General features: G+C 38.0%; 1 protein-coding gene across 1 annotated transcript in view; it reads left to right on the top strand.

Annotated features, from left to right (window-relative positions):
* Positions 1-19,203, top strand: part of TMA16 (translation machinery associated 16 homolog) — a 30,501-nt gene that overhangs the window by 6,848 nt on the left and 4,450 nt on the right. The window contains exons 2-5 of the mRNA XM_030312800.1: positions 8,450-8,562; positions 15,662-15,699; positions 16,860-16,944; positions 18,102-18,250. Of these exons, the coding sequence (XP_030168660.1) occupies positions 8,450-8,562; positions 15,662-15,699; positions 16,860-16,944; positions 18,102-18,250 (385 nt within the window). The remainder of the gene's footprint in view (positions 1-8,449; positions 8,563-15,661; positions 15,700-16,859; positions 16,945-18,101; positions 18,251-19,203) is intronic.

Genomic DNA, 19,203 nt, shown 5'->3' with positions numbered 1-19,203 from the left:
AAGTGTAAAGAGTAGTAGCAGGGAATGTGGGAGAAAAGGTTAATTCTGACTAGATGTTTGTGAGTGGTGGTAGGTATGGCTTTAGTCTTACACTTTTTGTTTTAAGTATTTGTATGCCTTTATGTACCCTAAGTGTGTTTGGTGGAATGGTCATTTTTCTAGGTTTCTAGTTACACTGAACAGTCTAAATGGCATTTCTGTCTCTAGTTGAGCTTGGATTCTATAACATAAAAGAAGTTGAGCTTGATGATAGAATTTTGCATGAAAGAAATTGAAGTCTGTGTTAGAGAATTATTAAGATATTCTTAATGTTAAGGAAAGTATTGTTTGGGGGCTATAAAAATTATTTTTATATGAGATAATTCACACTTTTAAGGACTATTTTTCATGTTTTTAATTCACAGTAGTTTAATGTACATTGGTTGCTCAGCATATGTTTACTTGGGGCAGCATCCTACTTTTTTTTTTTTTCTTTTACTTTCAAAGTATTATTTTCAAACTGAGAGGACACATTTACAGTCTTTAAGAAGCCACTGTTGAGAAGATAAAACACAAATATAAATGATTTTGTAAATGTTAAATGACTGGTAAATGCAGTATGATACTAGGTGCTGCTATGTGGCAAATGCTACCAAAAGAGAAAGGTTCTAAGGTCCAAATGATTATTCTTGGGTCGTTTCAAGGAGGAAGTAAACTTGAATTTGAAATGGTCCTTGGGAATTGGGTGGGTTTAGAAAGGATTATGTGCAGAATCACTTAAGTTCCTACTGGAAGCCATAACCAGTTGTCCGTCATTGGGGTCATGTTTATCTGTAAAGCAAGGAAAGTGCACTGAATTTCTTCATGGTAGATTTGCTAATCAACAAAGCAGCTTTTCTTAGTTGAGTCATCTCATTTTCATCTTGTCACTGGTATCGAAGGACTTAGTATTTGATATAGGTGTCTAGTTACACTGAGTAATCTAAATGGCATTTTCTGCCTCTAGTTAGCTTGAATTCTATGATGACTTTGATGGTGTTTTAGGAAAAGTTCCTTTTTATATATTTTTCTTTATTTTTTGAAAGAGAGAGTGCACACGTGTGCAAGAGGGTTAGGGGCAGAGGAAGAGAGAGGGAGAGAATCTCAAGCAGGCTCCACACAGGGCTCAATCTCATGATTGTGAGATCATGACCTGTGCTGAAATCAAGAGTCAGACGCTTAATCGACTGAGCCACTCAGGTGCCCCATCCTTTTTGTTATTTATGATTTTAACAGGAATATTTGAAGCTTATTGCCCCTGAAATACCTCTTTCTGTTTCTGTGTTTGAATAAACTATGTGTTTTCTTCTGTTACTCTCAATTATGAATCCAAAGATTAATTTAGAATGAATTTTCTTAAGTAATCGCCAAAGATTGTAGGAAGGAGACACTTTTGATAACTAATTTTATAACTGGCATATTTTTGTGGTGCCAGAAACTTCAAAGTAAGCATAATTAGAGGCTCCTGGGTGGCTCAGTTGGTTAAATGTCTGACTTCAGTCAGATCATGATCTCATGGTTCGTGGGATTGAGCCCCGCATCAGGCTCTCTGCTGCAGCACAGATTCTGCTTTGGATCCTCTGTCTCCCTTTCTCTCTGCTTCTCTCTCTCAAAAAAACAAACACACACACACAAAATTAAGCATAGTTATTCAAAACAGTGCCTTAGTTATGCTTATGAAAAGAAATACGATTTTGCTGTATCTTTCAAAGTTAAAACATAACTGTTAATCTTCTGTAGCAGATACACCTTAAACTCTTTCCTCCACCCCCAGATTTGTTTTTTGTTTACATTGTGTACTAGTCTATGAATCATCAGATGCTCTACAAATAAATTTGGAGAACCTCCAAAGGTTAGAGATTAATTGCTTTTTAGTTAAGGGATATTTAGTTTGAATAGACTGTTTAATAGATTAACATTTTGTTGATAGGGTTTTATTTCAGTTTTTCCCTGTTGAATATTTCTTTTTTATACTAATATATTGAAAAATACGAAAATGTTTTAAAATTGAACAAGCTATATTGTACATATTTCTGTGCCTTATACATTCATATCCTGCCTTGAGGCAACCTTTTCATGAATAATAGAAGGAATTGCAAACTACAGGTGAATCAGAATATAAGTTCAATTTTTGTGTCTTCTTTGTACTAAGTCTTAGAGGTTCTTTAACTGAGACTTCTAAAGCTCTGAGGACATATTCATACTCCAAGGATATCAAATCATTTCTTGTTCTAAAGAAAGTTTTTTATTAAATCTTTAAAGGAAGTTTTTTTATAGAATTGGACATATTGCTGAAACAGTGTTAACACACAGCTCTGTAACTTCAGTTAAGTTTTAGCAGCCTCTGAGCAAGTCTTTGACATGACAGTTGGTTTCCATCAGAGCAAGCCTGGTGAGAGAGCAAAAGAGAGAATAGGCCAGATGGAAGCCAGAGTCCTTACAAAACCTAATCTCACGATTGATAGATCATCCATTTGCCAAATGTTATTCATTAAGTGAGTCATGAGGTCCACACTCTAGGGGGTGGAGATTACACCTGGGCATGATATCAGGAGGTGGAATTCATTGGGAGACATCCCAGAGGCAACCTACCATGAGTTCTGACATGTTTTTTTATTGTTTCGTGTGTGTAAAGCTCATGTACAAAAAAATCCTTACCACACCTTTTTTGTACTCCCACCCCCACCCCACATATATATGCAGAGAGTAAAACAAAAGAATGCATGTGCAGGCATACCTTAGAGATACTGCAGGTTCAGTTCCAGACTGTCCGAGTAAAACGGATGTAACAATAAAGCGAGTCAAATGATTTTTTTTGGTTTGCCAGTACATAGAAAAGTTATATTTACACTAGACTGTCTATTAAGTGTGTAGTAGCATACGTCTAAGAAAGTGTAAATACCTTAATTACAAAAATACTTTATTGCTAAAAAATGCTAACCATCATCTGACCTTTCAACAAATTGGTTTTTTTTGTTTTTGTTTTTGTTTTTTTCTTTTGCTAGTGGGGTTTTTGCCTCAATCAGGCTGCTGACTTATCAGGCTAGAAGTTGCTGAAGGTTGGGGTGGCTGTAACAATTTCTTAATGTAAGACAATAATGAAGTTTGCCACATGAATTGACTCTTCCTTTCATGAACATTTTCTCTGTAGTGTGCAGTGCTGTTTGATAGCGTTTTACCTGCAGTAGAACTTTTTCAGAATTGTAGTCAGTCATCCCGTACCCTGCCACTGCTTTGTCAACTAAGTTGGTGTAATATTCTGAATCCTTTGCTGCCATATCAACAGTCTTCACAGTGTCTTTACCAAAAGTAGATTCCATCTCTCTTTGTTCATCTGTAAGGAGCAGCTCCTTAACCGTTCAAGTTTTATTATGAGATTGCAGCAATTCAATCATATCTTAAGGTTCCACTTCTAATTCTGTTCTCTTGCTGTTTCCATCACATCTGCACTTGCTTGCACTGAAGTCTTGAACCCCTTGAAGTCGTTCAAGAGGGTTGGAATCAACTTCTTCCAAATTCCTATTCATGTTATATTTTGACCTCTTCCCATGAATCATGAATGTTCTTCATGGTATCTAGAATGGTGAATCCTTTTCTGAAGGCTTTCAGTATTTTGCCCACATTCATCAGAGGAATCACTATGGCAGTTATAGCCTTATAAAATGTATTTCTTAAATAATTAGACTTGAATGTCAAAATCACTCCATGATTCATGAGCCATAGAATGGATGCTGTGTTAGCAGGCATGAAAACAACAATCTCATTGTCTCCATCAGAGCTCCTGGGCAACCAGGTGCATTGTCAATGAGCAGCCATTTTTTTTTTTTTTTTTTTTTTTTATGAAATTTATTGACAAATTGGTTTCCATACAACACCCAGTGCTCATCCCAAAAGGTGCCCTCCTCAATACCCATCACCCACCCTCCCCTCCCTCCCACCCCCCATCAACCCTCAGTTTGTTCTCAGTTTTTAACAGTCTCTTATGCTTTGGCTCTCTCCCACTCTAACCTCTTTTTTTTTTTTTTTCCTTCCCCTCCCCCATGGGTTCCTGTTAAGTTTCTCAGGATCCACATAAGAGTGAAACCATATGGTATCTGTCTTTCTCTGTATGGCTTATTTCACTTAGCATTACACTCTCCAGTTCCATCCACGTTGCTACAAAGGGCCATATTTCATTTTTTCTCATTGCCACATAGTATTCCATTGTGTATATAAACCACAATTTCTTTATCCATTCATCAGTGGATGGACATTTAGGCTCTTTCCATAATTTGGCTATTGTTGAGAGTGCTGCTATGAACATTGGGGTACAGGTGCCCCTATGCATCAGTACTCCTGTATCCCTTGGATAAATTCCTAGCAGTGCTATTGCTGGGTCATAGGGTAGGTCTATTTTTAATTTTCTGAGGAACCTCCACACTGCTTTCCAGAGCGGCTGCACCAATTTGCATTCCCACCAACAGTGCAAGAGGGTTCCCGTTTCTCCACATCCTCTCCAGCATCTATAGTCTCCTGATTTGTTCATTTTGGCCACTCTGACTGGCGTGAGGTGATACCTGAGTGTGGTTTTGATTTGTATTTCCCTGACAAGGAGCGACGCTGAACATCTTTTCATGTGCCTGTTGGCCATCTGGATGTCTTCTTTAGAGAAGTGTCTATTCATGTTTTCTGCCCATTTCTTCACTGGGTTATTTGTTTTTCGGGTGTGGAGTTTGGTGAGCTCTTTATAGATTTTAGATACTAGCCCTTTGTCCGATATGTCATTTGCAAATATCTTTTCCCATTCCGTTGGTTGCCTTTTCGTTTTGTTGGTTGTTTCCTTTGCTGTGCAGAAGCTTTTTATCTTCATAAGGTCCCAGTAATTCACTTTTGCTTTTAATTCCCTTGCCTTTGGGGATGTGTCGAGTAAGAGATTGCTACGGCTGAGGTCAGAGAGGTCTTTTCCTGCTTTCTCCTCTAAGGTTTGATGGTTTCCTGTCTCACATTTAGGTCCTTTATCCATTTTGAGTTTATTTTTGTAAATGGTGTGAGAAAGTGGTCTAGTTTCAACCTTCTGCATGTTGCTGTCCAGTTCTCCCAGCACCATTTGTTAAAGAGGCTGTCTTTTTTCCATTGGATGTTCTTTCCTGCTTTGTCAAAGATGAGTTGGCCATACGTTTGTGGGTCTAGTTCTGGGGTTTCTATTCTATTCCATTGGTCTGTGTGTCTGTTTTTGTGCCAATACCATGCTGTCTTGATGATGACAGCTTTGTAGTAGAGGCTAAAGTCTGGGATTGTGAGAGCAGCCATTTTTAAATGAATCTTTTTTTCTTAGGAATAGGTCTCAACCTTGGGCTTAAAATATTCAGTAAACCATGTTGTAAACAGACATGCTATCAACCAAACTTCATGGTTCCATTTATAAAGCATAGGCAGAGTAGAGGGCCCATAATTCTTAAGGGCCCTAGGATTTTGGAAATGGTAACTGAGCACTGACTTTAGCTTAAAGTTACCAGCTGCATTAACTCCTAACAAGAGAGGCAGTCTGTCTTTTGAAGCTTTGAGGCCAGGCATTGACTTCTTTCTAGCTGTGAAAGTCCTAGATGGCATCTTCCAGTAGAGGGCTGCTTTGTGTACGTTAAAAGTCTACACAAATTTTGTTTAGCATAGCCACCTTCATTAATTATCTTACCTAGATCTTCTGGATAACTGCTGCAGGTTCTACATCACTTGCTGCTTTACTTCACACTTTAATGTTATGGAGATAGCTTCTTTCCTTAAACCTCATGAACCAACCTTTGCCAATTTACACTTTTCTTCCCCGGCTTCCTCACCTCTCTCGGCCTTCCCTTCGTAGAATTGAAGAGAGGTGGGACTTTCTCCGGATTTGGCTTTGGCTCTGGCTCAAGGAAATGTGGCTGGTTTGATCTCTCCAGACCACTGAAAACTTTCTGTTTCTCAGCATTAAGGCTGTTTTGCTTTATTATCATTTGTGTGCTCACTGGAGTAGCACTTTTAACTTCCTTCAAGAACTTTTCCTTTGCATTCACAACTTGGCTAACTGGCACAAGAGGCCTAGGTTTTTGGCCTGTCTCAGCTTTGGACACGCCTTCTTCACCAAGCTTAATTGTTTCTAGCTTTTGATTTAAAGTGGGAGATGCATGACTTTTCCTTTCACGTGAACACTTAGCAGCCATTGTGGGGCTAGTCATTGGCCTAATTTCTGTATTGTTGTGTCTCAGGAAATAGACCTGAAGAGAAGGAGAAAGGGGAATGGTTGGTGAGTGAGAACAGTCAGAACACACACAATTCATGTTTGCTGTTTTATATAGGCATATTCATGGTGCCCCAAAACAATTACAAGAGTAACTTTTTTTAAAAAAATTTTTTTTTCAACGTTTATTTATTTTTGGGACAGAGAGAGACAGAGCATGAACGGGGGAGGGGCAGAGAGAGAGGGAGACACAGAATCGGAAGCAGGCTCCAGGCTCTGAGCCATCAGCCCAGAGCCCGACGCGGGGCTCGAACTCACGGACCGCGAGATCGTGACCTGGCTGAAGTCGGACGCTTAACCGACTGCGCCACCCAGGCGCCCCACAAGAGTAACTTTAAAGATTACTGATCACAGATCACCGTAACAAATATGATGATAAAGTTTGAAATATTGCAAGAATTACCAAAATTGTGACATCGAGACATGAAGTGAGCAAATGCTGATAGAAAAATGTCAATAATAGACTTGCTTAATTCATGCAAGTTTGCCACAAACCTTCAGTTTGTAAACAAATCAAAACCCTCACAATATCTGTGAAGCACAATAAAATAAAGCATGTTTGTACTGTTTTATGATGGTTTCACCTTATTCTCCTATACCTGTAACAACCTTCCCATGCCATTCTGGATTTCACAGTTGGAGCTATCTTCGCTGCTCAGGTTTATCAAGAAGTGAGCAGTAAATATTTGTTGTGTATTTCAGTATTGTTGAAGGAATGAATACATGTGTGAATGAGGAATTGATGGTCATTTTAATTAATTCTGCGAAAAGTTTTACAAGTGAAAACTTTGAGTTGTAATTTATGAAAGAACAGAAAGGAAAAGATTTTGCAGGCAGAGGTAACAAGTGCAGCTTCCAGAAGTTATGAAACAGCAAGGTGTATTCTGGGAATGGGGGAGAAGTTCAGTAAGAATGGGGTGAAGGATGTTTTGAAGAATGAGAAATAATGCTGGAGAATTAGGGTGGGGGTAGATTGTTTTCCACATTAAGGACTTGGGACCTAACTGTGAGTTTGTTAGCAGGGGGAGGGACTTTACTAGATTAATGTTGTAGAAAAATAAGCTGTATGACTTCCACGAAAAAAGAACTAGCAGTGAGAATCTAAAGGCCACCCTAATCATGAAAGATCACGAGGCTGATTTAAGGCAATGACAATAGTTTTGAAGAGAAGATTTTAGGAACACTTGACCTTTTCCAGGCTTCGGTATATTAGAGACTGTCAACTGTCCCCAAATAGGCTCTTTTTCTATTGTAGTCATGTTTTTTTTTTTTTTTTTTCTTCCTGAGAATAACAACTATATTTACTACTCACCTTTATATAAGCCACCAATTAAATTTTGGTCAATGGGGTATAAACAGAAGACTGCAGCTTCCGAGATCTTGCTCTTAAAGGGATATGCCTTTTGATTTTCTTTTCTACTTTTCACTGTCTAGAATTTAGACTTGGTATTAAGTCATCTTGAACTGTGTGGATATATAGGGGCCTAAGGATAGTAGATAACAAAATGGAAGGAGCCTGGATCTCTGAGGACTTTGTGGAGTGGAATCTCCAGCTCCTACTTTTTACATGAGAGAACCAAACTTTGTTGGGTTACGTACACCATTATTATTTTGGGCTTCTGTTGTTATAGGAAGCCAACTCCAAAATGGTAACAGGTGTGATAAAATGGAGAATTATGTGGGAATAAAGAATTACTGACATGTCTAGTTCAGTGGACTGAATGAATTGTGACCTAGTTAAACTGGCATAAGGTTTGAATGGGAAAGTAATTTGTTCTTTTTGATGTGCTGATTTTGAGATGGCTTCTATTATTTCCTCTATTCTTCTCTTTCTATGAATCCAACTTTGATTTTGCTTGATTCAGTGCCCACTTTGTTCCATGAACAACTTCTACAGTCAGCCTCCCATGAACATCTTATGTTCCTTCTACCTCCTTAACTTTCTTAACTGTAACTAACACACGTGTTTAACTGTTTCTCCTCACTATCTGGATTTTCTTACATACTTTGAAGATGGAACAGTTGAGGAGCTGGGTTTATTGACACTTTCTGCACCTTTTTTTTTATAGTGTTTTTGGCTTACAATACTTCTGTTATATTACTTTCAAAAAAATTTTTTTTGGACAGAAATCACTTATATATCTGACTATGTATGTAATATGTTTTCCTACATTGTAGCCTAAAGCCCTAAAGGGAAAACTTGTAGGACGGGAAAAAAAGGTCATCCATCCATATAGTAGAAAAGCAGCTCAAATTACAAGAGAAGCCCATAAACAAGAAAAAAAGGAAAAGTAAGTATCTTTTTATCATTTGTATTATGCATTGGTGTAAAGCTCATTTATACTTTTATCTTTCATCAATATTCCCTTGTTCTTTCTTTAATAGATGTTAAGTATGTTATGTGCACTGAAAAAACAGATTTGTTGTTCTTTTCTTACTGAGACTGGGCTTATTTTTCTTGAGAATACTCCTTGGATTCTTGCAAGCCTTTGTTTAATTTTCATACTTCTGAAAAAGTTGATTTCAATAAGTTTTGTTAGTATTCTCTGCTTTTTTTTTTTTTTTTTTTAATTTTTTTTTTCAACGTTTATTTATTTTTGGGACAGAGAGAGACAGAGCATGAACGGGGGAGGGGCAGAGAGAGAGGGAGACACAGAACCGGAAATAGGCTCCAGGCTCTGAGCCATCAGCCCACAGCCTGACGTGGGGCTCGAACTCACGGACCGCGAGATCGTGACCTGGCTGAAGTCGGACGCTTAACCGACTGCGCCACCCAGGCGCCCCTGTATTCTCTGCTTTTATGGAAAAGTAGATTTTCATAGGTCCGTATGCCATTTTGGAAGTTGGTTTGTATTCTTTTTTTTTAAAAATTTTTTTTTTTTTTCAACGTTTATTTATTTTTGGGACAGAGAGAGACAGAGCATGAACGGGGGAGGGGCAGAGAGAGAGGGAGACACAGAATCAGAAACAGGCTCCAGGCTCCGAGCCATCAGCCCAGAGCCCGACGCGGGGCTCGAACTCACGGACCGCGAGATCGTGACCTGGCTGAAGTCGGACGCTTAACCGACTGCGCCACCCAGGCGCCCCTGGTTTGTATTCTTGATGTGAGCAATTCATAGGAAAATTTTCTTCTTAGGAATACAGAATGCATATGTAATGCCCTTTCTTTTCCATTTCCTTTCCCTTAGTCTCCCTTCTCTCGTTAGCAGCCTACATTTTATAATTTGCCAATTCGCCCCTACCCTCCATCTTTGGCCTGTAAGCGTCCCCAGGAACTGCTGTAGAAACAAATAAATAATTTAAAATGAAGTTACAAACACAAAAGTCATCATTTTGGCTATTTTTAAATGGCCTTACCATTTTAATAAATGGTAGATACATTTCCATACTAGCTGATAGAAGCCAGCATGTTCATTGTTATGTATTAATTCCTTACCCAAGACCTAAAGGCATATTTAGTAAAAGTTAACTGTTCACAGTGATTTGGCTAGAAGTTTTCTGGAAGAGAATAGACAAGTGCTGTGATAGTATAATCAAATTTTTCTTTTTTCTTTTCATAAAGGTTATTATGATAGCAGTATTGCTTTAAAACAGTACTTTTCAAACTTAAAGTATATGTCACGTTCATGAATTTTGCTATGTCTTTTGACATAATTACCACTTTTGTGATTTTGCAGTCCTTTTACCATCTATTCTAGTATTTCACAAACTTAAGTGAACATGAGATACCCCTGTAGGGCATATTAAAATGGTTTGTTCCCAACCCTGGAATTTTACGTCAGAAGGTCTGGGGCAGTGCCAGGATTTTACATTTCTAACAAGCTTCCAGGTAATGTTGATGCTATTGCTGCTGGTTCAGGACTACACTATGAGAACCACTGACCTATAGTATTATTAACTTAATATTCTTTTGGAACCTTTTTTCCTTACATCTTTTTTTTTTTTTTTTTCCTTCAAGGAGACATTTGATCTGTATTAAAACCAAGTAGATACTGTTGCCTTCCCTGTATGGTCTGAGCCTGAGGCATGCTTGCTTTATCCTTGGTGGAAAGATTTGGCAAAGGTTGTAAGACTTGTAAAATAAACTAATATTGAACTAAGTTTTCTTTTTTCTTTTTTTTTTTTTTAGTTTTCTTTGTAATGTAATTAGGATCAAAAGACAATGAGGAAAAAAAGTAGCTTGCTTAAAGATGATTTAATTCTGTGTCCATAAGAAACTTAAAAATCAGCTTATGTAGTACTGATGGTATACATGCAATATTTTAGCAAATACTGCTTTAAATTTTTTTTTTTTAACGTTTATTTATTTTTGAGACAGAGAGAGACAGAGCATGAACGGGGGGAGGGGCAGAGAGAGAGGGAGACACAGAATCAGAAACAGGCTCCAGGCTCTGAGCCATCAGCCCAGAGCCTGACGCGGGGCTCGAACCCACGGACCGCGAGATCGTGACCTGGCTGAAGTCGGACGCTTAACCAACTGCGCCACCCAGGCGCCCCAAATACTGCTTTAGAATTTGGCTAAGTTCTTCAGTTCACTGAAGTGAGCTTAGTGAGCCTAGAATCTTTGTATATTTTCAGTTGTATTCAGGATTTTATGCATTGATTTACAGAATCAACATAAAAGAATTATAGAAGGCTAAAACTGAACAACATGCTACTTGCTATATAACTTATTCTATCCAAGGAGGTTCCATTATTGGCCAAAGCTCTGTTTTTATAGCACAGAGTTGAAAGGTAATACTTAATTTTTTCTGCTTGGACAGTGTTCTAAACAGGTTTTTCTCATTTATTTTAAAGAAGTCACCATTGTAACCATTAATAGCTCCAGAAGCAAACAAATGTACAGTTTTATTAGTGTCTAATGTATTTTGTGAAACAAGCTTACTCCTGTCATAGATGTCCGTTTTTTTCGAGTAGCAGCATCATTGACCATGAGTTATATTTAATTTAAATGGCATGATCACAAATATTATCCGAAAATACTGCTGATCTACCTGCACTAGAGTAGTACTTCCAGCAAGACAGAAAGGCTGAGTTGTATATTTTGGAGAGATGGTTGGTGAAAGATACTCAGACTCTTGGGACAAACTGTATGCAAGATGATAGAAAAGGTACCAGTAAGACGTAACTTGAAGTGCAGGTGCCCGTGGCTTCTGAGTAATGAATAACAGTTATCAAATACTGCTTTAAATACCTATTGCTGCATGAGAAATTATATGCCATTTTAGCAGCTTAAAACAGTTTCTCGGTCAAGAATTCCAGTGTCACTTAACTGAATGCTTCTGACTCAGTCTCTCACAAGGCTACAGTCAAAATGTTGACTGGGGCTACATTCATCCCAGAGCTTCATAGGGAGACGTTTTTCTTCCAAGCTTACTCCCGTGGCTGTTGACAGATCTCAAGTCATGCATGGCTGCCTATTGGCCGGAAGCATCAGTTCCTTGCCACATGAGCCTCTCCACGGGCTACTCACAGCATGGTAGCTTGGTTCCAACAGAGAAAAGGCTCTGAGATAGAACAAGAGAGGGTGGCCAGGATGGAAGACAGTCAGAGTGACATCCATTGTGCTATTTTATTTGTTAGAAGTCACTAGGTCTAGCCATCCACACTGAAGGACGTGAATATCAAGACACAAGAATCAGTGGGGACCATTTTAGATACTATCACCTTTTGTTAACTATCTGCCTACTAAGATATTTGGTTTTCTGAGGAACAAAGGCAGCTACAGTTCCAGTCTCTGTACTTTTATACAGAACTGAGGATTCTTTGTACTGCTTCCTAAGGTTTCTTTTTAGAGAGAATGACAAGTGAGGGGAAGATCAGGGAGGATATCTGTTATGTTGCATTGCCTTTGACTAGTGGTAGAAGGATAGAAAACCAGACCAAGTTGGTCACCTTGACTTTTATTGATAGACTCTGATTACTTAAAGATACTATAGGAGTGAATAGCAACAGCTGAGAGCTCAAACATGTGCTTCTTCAGTATTTGAATGCTCTGATTTAAGACTGTTTGCAATATTGCTTCTGTTTGTATTAAAAGAAACTAGTATGGTTTGCAGACTAGTACATTGCAAATGATGCACAATTACGGACAGCAAATGGCTATTCTGTGTCATGATTTTAGCTTTATTTTATGATTCTGAGCTTAGCGATATTTTGTTGGTGTATACTGTCATGTCTTTTCCTGCAGAGTAACCAGCAAAGAACTCTACATACCAAAAGAAAATGACTTAGTATGGAAAATTAACAGAGAAACTAAGCCTAATAAGTAAAAATCTAGGAAACAACTACTTTTGAGAATTAATCTCAAATCTCTCCACTTTTCTGTATCCCAACCGATACCACTCTAGTTCAGGCCTCCATTTAGTTCGTTCAGAATTATTGCAACCTGACTTCTTTTTAAAACAAATGTTTTTAATGTTTATTTATTTCTGAGACAGAGAGAGACAGAACATGAGTGGGGGAGGGGCAGAGAGCGAGGTAGACACAGAATCTGAAGCAGGCTTCAGGCTCTGAGCTGTCAGCACAGAGCCTGATGCGGGGCTCAGACTTCCAAACCCTGAGATCATGACCTGAGCCGAAGTCGGTCACTCAACCAACTGAGCCACCCAGGCACGCAGCAACCTGACTTCTAACTAGATTCTTTCCTCTAGGCTTATTTGAAAGGAATGAATTTTTCTCTTTCTTGTTATGAAGTATTATTTTTATTTTTCTGTTTACAATTTTTTTAATGTTTATTTTTGAGAAAAAGAGAGAGACAGAGATACAGTGTGAGTGGGGGAGGGGCAGAGAGAGGGAGACACAGAATCTGAAGCAGGCTCCAGGCCCTAAGCTGTCAGCACAGAGCCCAATGTGGGGTTTGAACTCATGAACTGCAAGATCATGACCTGAGCCGAAGTTGAGACGCTTAACTGACTGGTCAACTAGGTGCCCCTGAAGTATTCTTTATTTTTTATTTTTTTTAATTTTTTTTTCTTTATTTTTTAAAATCAACTTTGAAGTATAAATAACATTCAGTAAAATAGCCATATCTTCATTGTACAGATTTGAGGTTTTGACAGTACATTGGTGTAATCACCATGATTAGTGTATATGCATTTTCATTCTTCCAGAGGATTCCCTTGTGTATTGCTCAGCCCATCCTCACCCTGTACCCTAGACTTGGGGAACCATTGATTTGCTCTTTATTTTGATGGGTGAGATTTGTCTTTCCTATTGTTTCATATAAATGAAATGATTGTAGGGGCGCTTGGGTGGCGCAGTCGGTTAAGCGTCCGACTTCAGCCAGGTCACGATCTCGCAGTCTGTGAGTTCGAGCCCCGCGTCGGGCTCTGGGCTGATGGCTCAGAGCCTGGAGCCTGTTTCCGATTCTGTGTCTCCCTCTCTCTCTGCCCCTCCCCTGTTCATGCTCTGTCTCTCTCTGTCCCAAAAATAAATAAACGTTGAAAAAAAAATTAAAAAAAAAAATAAATGAAATGATTGTAATTTTTTGTGCCAGCTTCTGTTTATGAAATTTTCCCATGTAATTTCATATATTCTCTTTCTTTTTTATTACTGAGTAGTATTCCATTGTTTGGAAATGCAGTTTATTCATTCACCTTTTGGTGTTCATTTGGATTATTTACAGTACTGGGCTATTATCAGGTTCTGCAAAGTACGGGTCCAGCGATCTGTTTTTATTAAAAAGTTTTATTGGAAAACAGCTGTGCCCATTCCTTTTGTATTATTTGTGGCTGCTTTCAGGCTAAAATGGCAGAAATAAGTAGTTGTGACAGAAACTGACCACATGGCCCACAGAGCCTAACCTGTTATTCTCTGGCCATTTAAGAAAAAATTTGCCAGCCTCTGATATTGTAAATAAAGCTGCCATGAACATTCATGTACAGTGTTTGGGCATTTGTTTTCATTTTTCTTTCAGTTCCTAGAACTGGAATTTCTGGGTCATGTGGTGAATGTATGTTAAAGTATATAAGAAATTAAGTTTATATGAAATAAGTTATAAGAACTGCTGGTCATATTATAGGTATCACCTTTAAGTGTGTAAGAAATTGCTTTTTCCAAAGTGATAGTATTTTATATTTTCACCACCAGTGTGTAAGAGTTACATTCTCTCCATATCCTCTTACACATGTTGTATTATCAGTTTTTTAAAAATATTTTAACCATTCTGGTAGTTGTATAATAGTATCCCAGTATGATTTAATTTTGTACGTATTGATGACTAGATGATATTAAGTATCTTTTTATGTGATTGTTGGTCATTTGTCTTTGATTTGATTAAAAATCTGTTAAAATCTTTGGCCCTCTTTGGTATTGGGTTGTCTTCCTTTGTTAGTTTTTTGTATTATATATATTTTAATCTGTTCTGTGCCTAAAGTTTTTTTTAATGTTTATTTATTTATTTATTTTGAGAGAGAGAGAGAGAATACATGAGTGGGGGAGGGTCAGAGAGAGAGCTGGAGCTGGGAAGGGGCAGAGAGAGAGCGCGCCTGTGTGCGCATGCACACGAGTGAGGGAGAGAGAATCCCAAGCAGGCTCCACACTGTCAGCACAGAGCCTGGCATGGGGGTTCAAACTCAGGTACTGTGAGATCATGACCTGAGCTGCAATCAAGAATTAGATGCTCAACCTACTGAGCCACCCAGGTGCCCTTGTACTTAAATTTTTTTTTTTTTTTTTTTTTTTTGAAAAAAGGCTTCATTTTATTTCTCCAATTTTCTCATTGTTTAAAGTGGGAGGATAAATCTGGTCTGCTTTGTTAGGGCAGGGACAGTAGTTTTTTGTTCATTGCTGTATCTCTGGTGGGTAGCACAAAATGTGGCAAAAACTAGCTATCCAAAGGTCTCATCTGAATGAATTAGTATTTAGAATACCAACAATCGTGGGATCACATATTACCCATACTGTTTTCTGAGAATAGATGAGTTCTTTGTTATAATTCTTTGCAAATTATGAAAAGTAAACATTCTGTTTTATTCTTGTTGAAGTTTAAAAGGTGACAGTAAGGCATTTTAGCCTTGGTGCCTGCATTCCATCTTCTAGAAGGTATTCATTATTACTCTTTTGTGAACAAGTATTATCCACCTGAACATTCGTAATCCAATCAAGCCTTTTTTTGTGTGTTTTCAAAGGTGATTTGTTCTATAGGTGTCCTTTGGTCATTAGTCATTGAAGAGCTAAAGAAAAGTTTCTAGTAACATTGTGTTCCAGCGATTTAAAAGAAAAGCATGATGTTCAGTGTTTTTGCACTATCAGAATTAATTTCATATGTATCAAAGAATGATCCTTGAATTAAGGTTCTGTGGGCAGTTTTTTTTGTTTGTTTTTGACAGATTTTTAAAACTTGCTTTGGAAATTTTCTAACACATTATGCACCTTTTTTTCCCCAAGATTGAAGAATGAAAAGGCATTGCGTCTCAACCTTATTGGTAAGTAGATTTACTTATTTGACACTCTGGCTAGAGGATAGTGAAATTCTGCTATATGCCTATTTTTTTGATTCTTCTAGGCAAATACTATTTTTATCTAAGTGAATTTTTTTTTACCAGATTTAATTAAAACCCAACAAAGTAAAATCAATCATTAGCTCTTAGAAAGCGTTAATAATATCTACTCAGTTTTTTCAGAAACTATTTAGTTTATGTTTACCTACCTATATCTATCTATCTCTGAAGTTTAATTCTACTCCCTAATGATTAGAATTAGGAAGGATTATGGCCTAAGTATTTTGGAAACAGCAGCTTATGTTTAATGATGTGGATACGCGCATCCTCAGTCTGTATCGCAGTGTCATAATCTTTTTTTTTTTTGTCATATTTATTGTTAGTAAATTTTTACTTATTAGCCTGACTTAAAAATAGTGACCCTTAGGCTTTATTTGAACACTTCTCTCCAATGCTTTCTCAGTTAATAGAATAGTATTTCTAAGTAGGTCATCCATATCTGGGGTAGGGTCATTTCTTGATCTGTAATTTTGAGAAATCTAACTGAATATGACCCTGATCGTCAGATTTAGGGTGAGGTTTGTTAGCTCATTGATAATGTTGGTCACTCTTTGCACAGTGTCTGGCAGCTCTTGTATGGTTAATATATTTACTGACTTTGAGGCCCTGGACAGGTTACTTATTCTCATCTGTGAGTAGGGATAATAATGTACTGATCCTCATAGGATTGTAAAGCTCTTGACATAGAGCCTGATGCTTATTAAATGTTCAGCAACGACCGTCTTCACCATTAATCTAATCAGGTTTGTTTCATTATTTTAGAAAAGTTCTCTCCTTTGCTTTTGAAATACTTAGAACTTCATGTTCTGTTATTCTTTTAAAAAAAGAATTTTTCATTCTTACTGGACAAGAAATACACAGAAAAGCATCTCTTCCACCCCTGTCTCTTCCCCAAATTAAAATGTGACAATTTGATTTCTGACAGACTGGTTTAATTAGCTTTGAGCCCACACAAGCCTTTGTATTTAACATTGAAATAAATTTTGATACTATTTTAAACACAGTGATGTTGAAAATTATAATGAATACTCATTGCGTAAGTGATAACTTACGGTGTTGAATGATCTTGGTACCTGTTGTTACAGGTGAAAAACTCCAGTGGTTTCAAAGTCATCTTGATCCCCAAAAAGCAGGATATTCAAAGAAAGATGCTTGTGAATTAATTGAAAGGTAAACACTGGGCATGTTATGAGCAAAAGGTCAGAAAAGAGGGACTTGTTCAACCTGGTTCTTCAAGAGACAGAGTTCTATTCTGGATTTATAGAGGAGTAAACGGACTTTGTTATCTGAAAGGCTTTAAGATTCACACCCTGGCTTAGCCACTCTAGTAGGTTTGTAACCTTTCTGAGCGTGGGTGTGTTAGTTAACCCACCCAGTTAGTTCTTGGGGGTCAGGAAAGGCTTCCTAATGGAAATATTGTCTAAACTGACACCTGAAGAGTGAGTTAGCAGGTTGAGGTAAGTTAGCTGAAGAGCCTTTAGGCAGAGAGAATCACAGGTAAGAGCGACATATGTAGTGATCTGCCAGACATTTGTTAACAGGTTCAAAGAGGGCATTGTGACAAGTACAGCTAATTAAGGACCTCAAGTATCATTGTAAGTTTGGACTTTATCGAAGGACATTGGGAGCCACAGGAAGCTTTTTACAGCAGGCACCTGAGATGGTCATATTTAAACTTTAGAAATATCACAGTAGTGAGAATGAGGATGGATGGCCTGAAGGGGCATGGTTTTGGCCAGGACACTGTTGAGAGGCTCATGAAGCAATCCAGGCAAGAGATGATGGTGGTCTCTGCATCATTAGTAGCAGTATGGTGAAGAGAAATGAAGACTCTGGAGAAATTAAAGAAGGTAGAAAGTCTCGCTCTTTAGTGAAAACTTAGATGTGGCATAAAAGGGAGAGAGTAGCATCAAGGAGGACACGTACATTGTTCACTTGGCCAACTGGGTGGATGGCTATACTGTTTCCTGAGGTAGAGAGCCAGAGATGGAACAGGTTTGGTGGGAGATGAGGGGGACTGGGGTGAACGTAAGTTCACTTTTGATGTGTTAAGCCTCCATGGGACATCCAAATGGAGATGTCCAGGAGGTGGTTGAATATGAGGATCTGGAGTTTAGCAGATACTTGGAATAGCAGGCAGTGATTTGGTTGCTGAAATTTCAGAAATGGTTGGGTTATCCAGGAAAGGTCCGAAGTCTGAGGACTCGAGGAACTCAGAAGAATACAAAAATTTCAAGGACGGGTGAAGCCTGGGGTTTATATTTTAAATAAAGTAATGTCAGCCAAATGTACAGACTTGTAATTCAGGTTGCTTTCTCATTTCTCAGGTATTTAAATCGATTCAGCAGTGAACTAGAGCAGATTGAATTACATAACAGCATCAAAGACAGGCAGGGAAGGCGGCACTGTTCCCGGGAGACAGTCATCAAGCAGACAATGGAGCGTGAGCGGCAGCAGTATGAAGGATATGGTCTTGGTGTGTTTTCTGTGATTTTATTTTTTTCTCTCTAAAATTCATAGCCATATCAGATTTGTAATTCATTTCAAATGCTTAATTTTAAAAATTCTTTTATTTAGTTTGTTTTGAATTTCTTCCTCTGATTTCCTTTCGTGAGTATATCAAACAATTTTTTACTTCATTTTTTTCCTTACATTCTCAAAACTGTCACTTGTGACAGTGACATCGTATCTTTCTACTGTGACAATAAAGCTTTCCTCTCCCTCTGGCACATACCTAATTTGCTTTATTGTGGAGTTATTACTTGCCCGTCTCCAACTACATCTGTGTTCCTTTAGAGTGGGTGCTGTGCCCTCCCCGTCTTTGTAATTCTTACAGGACCAACCTTTATGGGTTGTAGTCATACTTGAAAAACTGTAAAATCAAACATTCATTCATTCATTGTGGCATTTCTGTGTTACTAGTTTACTAACATTTTCAGAAGAAAAGCACTTAAGTGAGGGTACTTAAGGCTTGCAAGGCCCACTAACGGTGATGACACAGAGGCAACATGGCCTGCAGATGGCTATTGATTGACTTATTAATTGCCATTGTAGAAAAAACCTGGTGATTGCACATGAAAAATGTAGATTTCTGGCTTCTTTTTAAAAAATGCAAATGGCCTGGCAGCATAATCCACTATAGTGGAGTAACAGCTGTCCCTTTTAGATTTGATCATATATTCTTAAGTTTGCCATGGTCCTGTACATTCCTTCATTCACATTCCATTCCTAGCCATGTTATGATTGCATTTATGGTACATGGATTTACTTTAAAAACATAGTATGAACGAAATAATAGCAAATTAAATTTTTAAATTTTGGTAATAATAACACTGAAACATGGGACCCTAAAGGAAGTATCTTGTGGATAACTGTTGTGTTGGTCCCAGCCTATTGATAGTGGTGCTGTCTGCTAGACATGCCTGAAGC

Source organism: Lynx canadensis, chromosome B1 (genome assembly GCF_007474595.2).
Source record: "Lynx canadensis isolate LIC74 chromosome B1, mLynCan4.pri.v2, whole genome shotgun sequence".
In the NCBI taxonomy this organism is placed as follows: domain Eukaryota; kingdom Metazoa; phylum Chordata; class Mammalia; order Carnivora; family Felidae; genus Lynx; species Lynx canadensis.
Note: the sequence above shows the minus strand (reverse complement) of the source record. Positions and strands in the feature narration are given on the sequence as shown.